This window comes from Hakea prostrata, chromosome 4 (assembly GCF_041222555.1).
Source record: "Hakea prostrata isolate BN-2017 chromosome 4, UWA_Hpros_2, whole genome shotgun sequence".
Lineage (NCBI taxonomy): Eukaryota > Viridiplantae > Streptophyta > Magnoliopsida > Proteales > Proteaceae > Hakea > Hakea prostrata.
The window spans coordinates 5,939,305-5,947,900 of NC_142603.1; the positions used below are offsets into that span (position 1 = coordinate 5,939,305).

Genomic DNA, 8,596 nt, shown 5'->3' on the forward strand with positions numbered 1-8,596 from the left:
CCGCCAACCAAACATAGCCTTAGCCCTTAGCATATGAAGAATAGAAGAGGCAAGGAATTTCAAAACCATAGTCCAAAGCGCGTGAGATACTCCGGTGTCACGCTTCCAAACTCGTGTGATTCACTCGTGCGAAGCTCACTTCTAAAGGGATCCGAAGTAGAATTAAAATAAAATAATAAAATAAAATAAAAGTAAAAAAATGACCCCTGTTTGAAGAGAGAGGAGAGAGAGGGAAGAGAGAGGGGGAGAGAGGGGAGATAGAGAGAGAGAGAGAGGCCACAATGGGTAAGGTAGTGGAGAAGAAGAAGAAGAAGAAAGGACGACCATCTCTTTTAGATCTCCAAAAGCGAAATCTCAGACAACAACAACAACAAGAAGAAGAGCAGCAAAAGGAAAACCCTAGATCTAATCCATATTCCAATTCTACTTACAGAAAACCAATAGTCCCCAATACTAACCCTAACCCTAACCGTCGAATAACTCGCCGTAACCCCTACCCTGACGGAATTCCTGCCGCAGATTCAGATGGAGCAGTTGCCGTTAATGGGGAAGACGACGAAGAGGACGAAGACGACGAAGAATCAAACGGTAAGCGTAAAGAGAAGAAACTCAAATTCGTCCTTCGACTGCCTACGGGTCAACAACCCAGATCTTCTTTGAATTCTTCACTGAATTCTGGTTCTTATGCTTCTGATTCCAATGCTGAAGATGAAGACTCTGGAGCGCCTCATAAGAAGCGGAAGATTAATGCCGTTGGGGACGGATCTGGTCCCGGAAATATCCAAAAGGTGACGAATTCATTATATGTTTTGTTTGAATTGGATTTGGGGATTTAGAGTTTCGTGGGTTTTAGGGATCGAGTGTCTCCGATTTTGAAGGCTCCATTTTTATCCCGTAAAATCTGGTGGAATTTGTTTTTATTACTTTGAAATTCCCGTTTCCGTAGAATTTTAGTCGATGGGATTTGAAACTCACTTGGGAATTTAGTTTGAAACTTCTCCTTTTTTCTTTCATTGGTTTTCATAACTGGCGGAACTTCTTTTTTTCTGACTAGGTCAAGTAGTGGATTTAAAATTTGTTTCTTTTTGCCTTTTTCGAAGTCTCTGGTGAGTGATAAGCTCTTTCAGTGTTTCCTATTATAATCTCTGTGTTTTGCTTCTTATTTTATTGTGGATTGCATTTAATCGACTTTTCTTGCTAGACTGGATAATATTTGACTGTCTTGTCATAAAAAGTTCGACTTCGTCTTTTCTCCACATATTTTCATCTTGCTACTGGTCTATTATTCAACTAGCAGAGAAATATTCTGTTAATTTCTTTACCTGATTGTTGATTGATTCTTTCAGGGAGAAAATCCGAAGTCTGCCTCAAAAGAGGAAGAGTCAGGTTCGCTATCAAGTATCAATCTCGTTTTCGTCGCCTAAGAAAAAAAAAAAAGGACGTTATTGGAAGCTGGAAATTCCAATTTATTATTTTTATTTAATTTTGTGAACAGGGTCACCGTTGGAATCCGGACCCACAACACCTTTACCGGACAAAAAGTTGCTGTTGTTCATCCTTGACAGGCTTCAAAAGTGCGTTGTAGCTTCTCAGATATTTTCTTCTTTTTCACCAATCCTCGTTTGACAGTTGATTCTGTATGTACTGAGGCTTGCCATCCTACATGCAGGAAGGACACTTATGGAGTGTTCTCTGAACCGGTGAACCCAGATGAAGTGCGTTCTAGAAATGGCATTTGTTTCACATCTGTATGTTTTTCTTGTTCTTTTGTATGACCGGGGAATTCTGGTTGCAGCTGCCAGACTACCATGAAATCATTCAGCATCCAATGGATTTTGGGACTCTGAGGAAGAAATTGGCTGGAGGAGCCTTTGCGTGCTTGGAACAATTTGAGGTAGGTTAACATCTCCTTGCAGTATTGTAGCCAGCTGCTGAACGTTTTAAATTGCACAGAATGTGAATTTCATTATAAGACCAAGATAAAAAAAGGGGGGGGGTTGTGGAGGGTGGGATTTGAATAACTCCTGCTATTTCCATCCTTTCTTCAGTAATTGCTCTGAAACCTGGCTCTGCTGCTTTTTTATTTTCTTTTTATTTTTGGGTTTTATGTTTATGTTATGCGCCTCACTGGCATCCAAATGTATAATCCTTCTTTTCTTCTGGTAATTTTTCTGAAGCTCTGTGCTCCACTATTTCTTTCCTTCATTTCGTGTGTATGCTATATGCAGATGTCTGTGTGGGTGTGTTTGTGTGTGTTTTGAGTGTGAGAGAGAGGTCACTCTCCTTGCACAGGTGTCTTAACTGGACTATCATTCAGAGTGTGTACATTTTGTCTTCGCACAGTTGTTCGATTCTCTACAATTGATAATCTCAGCTATTGCTCTCAAGTAGATTCCTAGTAAAGGACTCAGGGAGAACACTATTTACGTGCTGCACTTGAATATATGATTGGAAGACCATTGCACTTTTTATTGTTTATGGTCTGTTGTATTCCTCTTTGATGGAACTAAAGGCTCTCTATAACCAATTTAAAGTTTTCTGACTCACCTGAAGATGTGAAGGGATTTGAAGGCTATCCCCATATAGAAAACTTAGTCTTCGAACTAACAGTGACCATGATATAGTTGGAACCCCCCTGGCAGCAAATTCAGAGGAAATTGAAACTGGTTAAACAAGTAAATGAGTTCCGACTGTGCGAGATTGTGAACATAATCCTGTTTTGGGTTTGTTCATTTCTTGATTTTGTACTTAGTTCTGGAGATAGACCTCCACCAAACGAATACTTATAATTGTCTCTGCATGTCTGCATAGAGATATTTTTCAATCAGTGAGTGTGTGTTTTTTAATTAACAATAATAATCTTTTCTGCTATGAGGATATGGGAATAAAGATTTTTTTTGCGAACAATTATATATTATGCATTTATACCATTATGCTTGTATAGCCTTTTTCCCCCCTCCCTTTCCTTTTTTTCTTTGTGTACTTTCTGTTGTTTCCCTTCTATGTCATTGTTGTTCTATATTGTTGCATCTTGGTTCAAAGAATATAGATATTAAGTTCTTGGTCGTTTTGTTTAAGTGTGATCCTTTATTTAATGTAGTTTAGGGTTGTTCCTTATTTTTTGGGATTTGAAATGACTGCAGTGCAAGATGGGGATACATAGTGTTCTTGATATCTTGTTGGCATTTTGCTCATGAAATCAACCCTACTTGAATTAATTTGAAATAGCTTTTCTTCCACTGTTAGTTTGTGGCCAGTGAAAACTGTGCACCAAACTGTTGTGTTTATGTTTGATTTGTAAAACACAATTGCCTGGTGTATTTGTTGTGCCTGATTTATCTGACTTCCTGTAGGTACTCCAGTTTTGTTTCCTTAAGTTTCCCTCATAACTGAATTAGAAACTTTGGTTGAGCTTGTACACTATGATTAGCTAATGTACCATAAATCTGATACTAAGTTGTTACATTCAGGAGAGTGGCTGTATATTAGTGCTTTACTTTCATTCTCCTTTTTCCATTTAGCACGTTGATTAGAAACTTGAACCATTTATGATGCTTGTTTTCTTTTACCTGGATATGATTCTCCACGAGCTTCAATGGAGGTCAACCCATGAAACTCTCATTGGTGGGAGTGCTTTTGTGGGGGTATTTTGTGACTTTAGTTGGTTATATTCCAGTATAAATACACCTCTGGGGTTTTGTTCAGTGATTTAATAATAAAAATGTTGATGTGTCTCGCTGGTATGTTTTGGATGATGTTTTGCATGGATTGCAGCTACTTTGAAATGGATGATATTCACTGTGATGTCTTAATATTTTACTTTTTGAGGTTGAGCTCAATGTTTATTTTAATAATTTTCCTTCCAATCCCTGCTGAAGGGCATGAGTTCCTTTTCTTTGGTGAAGTGTAGAAAGCGAGTTGATGTGGCATATATTTTTTTCTTGTGAATGTTATCATGCAGAAGGATGTCTTCTTGATCTGTACAAATGCAATGACATATAATGCACGGGATACCATTTACTACCGACAGGTATAACTCTAAAACTTAGTGGAACGGAATTAAATATGTATATATTTAAAAGCCTTATATCCAAATTGTTTCCCTTTCCAGGCACGATCAATGCTAGAGCTGGCACAAAAGGATTTTGAAAATTTAAGGCAAGATAGTGAAGATAATGATCCAGAACCAAAAGTAGTGAGAAGAGGTAGACCACCAACCAAACACCTGAAAAAACCACTAGGAAGACCACCATTAGAGCGTGCTGGCTCTGAATTTTTGTCGGATGGTACTCTTGCTACTTTGGGAGACAATTCCAACTGGCAGAACAATTATAATAATCAAAGAAAAGGGTTTCCTTCAGACAGGATGGGGCTTTCTGATGCATCAGCGAGGGCTTTTCATGGATCCCACAAAAGTGATGCTTATACTAGTGGGTTAAATGAGCGGAAATATGAGAAGAATGCTGAATTTCCAGGTGTGAAGCTTTTGAACCTCTTGTACAGTCTTGTCCCAGTTTCTTTCTGGAGACACCTCTTGATGTGTTTCTCTCTGTTTGCAGGGTCTGGGTTGAAAGGTATGTCAGTGAAGTATGGGAAGAAGCAGTTTGTTCTGGATGAAAACAGGCGCAACACCTACACGCAGTTCCATCCATCAACTGTTGGATGCAAGCCATCAGTATTTGCAGTCTTTGATGGGGAGCCAAAGCAGCTAATGACTGTAAGTGTTTCCCTTTTTGGTCAAAAACTTTTTCCAAAATGAAAAATGAAGGCTATCCACCAGTACTGATAAGATTGTTGTTCACGGTGCACATGGCATTATGTGGAGTATTTGGAGCTGCCATGGTCTCACTCAGATGATTTCGTATGTAAATTTTATCACATTTGGTGTCTCCAGTCTGCACCACTTGGGACTGCTATTACTAAGAGTGATATTACAAACAGTTACAGGAAAGACCTGATTGTTCGTTTTGGGAGTTTTTAGATCTTTTAGTTACTGTAAAACTTGGTTACACTGTGTTAGAGGACCTATTGAAACATGAGATTTCACAGCTGTACCTGTTAGTGCAGCTCTACACTATCTCCTAGTTTACATTTCATTATGACCTGAATGTCTGAATTGTGGCCTTTGCTTCATCTGAGTCAGGTGGGACTTCATGTGGAATTTGGTTATGCGAGGAGTCTGGCTCGTTTTGCTGCAAATCTTGGGCCTGTTGCTTGGGAGGTTGCCTCCCGGAAGATTGAAAGGGCATTGCCTTCTGGAGTGAAGTTTGGTCCTGGTTGGGTAGTAGAAAATGACGCACCACAGCCACAGCCACAGTCACAGCCACAAGTACAAGTGCCACCTCCATTGTTACAGCTGCCACCACAGCCCTCTTCCCTGCCAAATATCTTAACATCAACTGCAGCCTCTCATGCAGTTGAGCCTAAAGCAGAAAGAACTCCAGAAATAGACTCTTCAAATAAGTCTCCATCAGATGGCATCCATAGCAAGTCGCCTCCACCATCTGCTGCTGTCTCTTCTGCGGTCCATATTAAAACTCCTGAGCCAACTACAGTAGCAGAAGCTGCTGGAGGATTAAATTTTGACAGTGGGTTCAGTTTATTGAATAATACAATCAAGCCTAGGCCTCCCTTCCAGATTCATCAGAGTCCTCCAATGAACACTATGAATGGTTTTATTGGTGGAATTGGGCTTAATGGTTCAGCTCAAATGGGGAAGCTGGTAAGGCCAGGCACGCCAGCAGGTACCTTTGGTTCAGAGGCTACTGTTACTCCAGGAATGCTTGGCATGGTTGCCAGAAGCAATAACTTTTCCCATTCAACACCGGTTGGCCATTCAAACTCAGAGGATCACAAGTTGTCAGTGAGTTCAAATACAATGAATCCAGGGGGTGCATTGCCAGATTCCAGCAAGCACTCGCAGTTGGTACCTGGAGTAGCACACTGTAAAACATCATGGGGTGGATTGTCATTGCACCAGAAAACAGATTCAGTTCCACCAGACCTAAATGTTAGATTTCAATCACCAGGATCTCCAAGTTCCAGTGTGCCGGTTGATTCACCTCAGCCAGATTTAGCATTACAGCTCTGAGGATCATTTAGTTAATTCTTCGTTCGGCAATTAGTCGGGAGTTGAATGCTCCTGGGAATAGGAGAGAGGCATAGCAGGTCTCTCTGGAAAAGCTGGTAGGCATAGTCACACCAAATTGTGTTGTAGAAGAGTAGGGGAGGTTTTGTACAGATTAATGTATTCTAATTTTTATGGGTTCTAATTTAGGAGTAAAGCCCCCAAAAGAGAAGTTCCATTGTATTATTTTCACATTTTACAGAGTTCATGTTGAATCAAGGTTTTTGCTTCTGACCGATTGACATATTGACTAATCCTAATACATAATATATGTGATGGAATTTCAATGTATGTATCATTGTTCTGGTGGTATAGAAATAAGTATATATTTTCCCTTTCAAGGTTTATCTTCCCACTTTTGGTTTGAATTGTGATCGGTCATTGGTTGATTGGTTGCCAAGTTACCATCGATTTTTATCTAGCTGGCTGATTCACTGATGGGTTTCGTGTTATTAGAGCCATGTTTTGTCCTTGTATTAGTTCATTAATAGGTACCATTAGGTAACTTTTATGAAGAAAATGCTATTCCACTTGTTTTTCAAAAGAAGATGCAATAAATTACAGTACTCATGTACATTTATATATATAAATGTATATATTTTTACGAAGAAAATGGAGCTTTTTATTGAAGAAGGGAAAAAAGAAAGAAAAAAAAATTACAGTTTGTAGAACTTCTTACCGTTGATATTGTTCTTAGCAAGGGAGGACAACATCGACGGGATAACATCTATAGAAAATAATATTTCATGGGAGGAATTTACATATCTAGCTAGGAAATCAACACATGTATTAATCTCTCGAACATGATGGACAAAATAACAAAATATTAAAATTCCTCTTAAGCTTCCCAATCTCCATGATCAAGTCAATGATCTTTCAAGATGTAGAGAAATGTCCTTGTATTGATTGGATTGATTGGATTGCCACCATCGAATCTAACCGAATTCGGTCGAAGCTCATTTTTATTGTGGTCTCCAACCCACGCTTGATAGCAAATAGTTCCAAATGGGTAATATTATCCTCAAGAATCCTACCTGCCAGTGCAAAAAGAATCATGCCATGTTGATTCCGAGCTATGGATCCATATCCACCAATATTTTCTCTACAAGATCCATCACAATTGAGAGCAATCCAGTTCAGTGCCGACCTTGGCCATCTAAGACACACGACCTTAGATATGTGGAAAGTGACTAGAAGGTGCCATTGAGCAAAGAAGTTCTTGTTCCCCTCTGTATCTATGACCCTAAGGGGCGGGTGCACAAAGCGAGACCATGTGTCGGTTCGAATCTTCTCATAAACTGCTTGTGCTCCAAAAGTGGTTCCTTTGAAGATACGATTGTTGCACTCTTCCCATATTCTATAAATTATTGCTGTTACAGCAAAGCAACGAACGTTTGCTCTTGGTGAAGATCCTGTCATATGAGAACATGCCCATTCAAGCTCAGCATTCCAGGAGTTTAGAGGCCCACGTGAGAAACCATTAAGCCACAAAACTTGGTGCCATAATTCTGCTGAAAAAGTGCAAGAAAAAAATAAATGATCCATATCTTCATCCCCATTATTGCAAAGTACAAAGGAGGAATCAACCCTAGCTTCTCAATTGAGCCCTGGTTGAGAGATGGCCACGACAAGCCATCTAGGTCAGAAAGGAGAATTGTGGATGATTTTTCTTGGACCAAACTAATGATGCCCATGCCACTTTCATTGCCCTCTTTCTAATGCTGTTCCAGGTCGTTTGTAGAGAGAAAATACCATTTGGACTAGGCGTCCACACCACTGAGTCACAAGAAGGCGAGGATAGAGACAAATGCTCGTAATTTCATCCCAATGCTCCATAATCATAGGGTCTACAGATCCTTCCTCCCAAAGCTTGGGTAATTGGCATACTATCATGTGCGTCCCTCCATCCAACCAAGGATCAGACCATAACTAAGTGGATTTTCCATCTTTTATGAGACACAAAGTTCTTTGTTGTGTTGTGCACAAAGTGCACATATGTACCAAATAACTAGATGAGATTTATAACTTGATTTCAAATTTAAGATGTCCATAATAGCCTTGTAGTTTCTTTGTTTTCTTAGCCAGTTATTTAGCATATATGTGCACTACACAACCGTGCATAGGATGTGTTTCCTAAATTTACGGACCAAAATGTTTCTTCCAAGAGGAAAAAAAAATCTATTTCTTTCAATTATTATCCCCATAAGTATCCCTTCTTTTACAACTAAAGAGATGATATTAAGAATAGAGGAACATTGACAAAATCGGCTGATATATTTCCTAATCCTAGGATCTAATGCAAATTGACATATATCAACTACGATCTAATACAATGAACCCAAATCTAATCCTGATAATTATGACATAAAGGGTGTAAAAAATGGGTTAAAAAAACAATTCCAATTACTTCTATTCATCTTTGTATGTGCAGTATGTCTACGTTACCCAGCTAGACCTCCCTACTGTTTC

At 39.3% G+C, this 8,596-nt stretch overlaps 1 protein-coding gene across 2 annotated transcripts; it reads left to right on the top strand.

Annotated features, from left to right (window-relative positions):
• The first annotated feature begins 258 nt into the window (after positions 1-258).
• LOC149017365 (uncharacterized) lies at positions 259-6,419 on the top strand. 2 transcript variants are annotated; one of them, XM_089151704.1, is made up of 10 exons: positions 259-588; positions 709-788; positions 1,347-1,386; positions 1,496-1,574; positions 1,670-1,715; positions 1,796-1,894; positions 3,962-4,030; positions 4,112-4,475; positions 4,560-4,717; positions 5,144-6,419. In XM_089151704.1, the coding sequence occupies exons 1-10, from the start codon at positions 282-284 to the stop codon at positions 6,089-6,091; spliced, it is 2,190 nt and encodes a 729-aa protein (XP_089007830.1). In that variant the 5' UTR covers positions 259-281; the 3' UTR covers positions 6,092-6,419. The 2 variants fall into 2 exon arrangements, with proteins under 2 accessions (XP_089007830.1, XP_089007829.1); XM_089151703.1 differs by having other exon boundaries at positions 259-788.
• Positions 6,420-8,596: the final 2,177 nt, after the last annotated feature.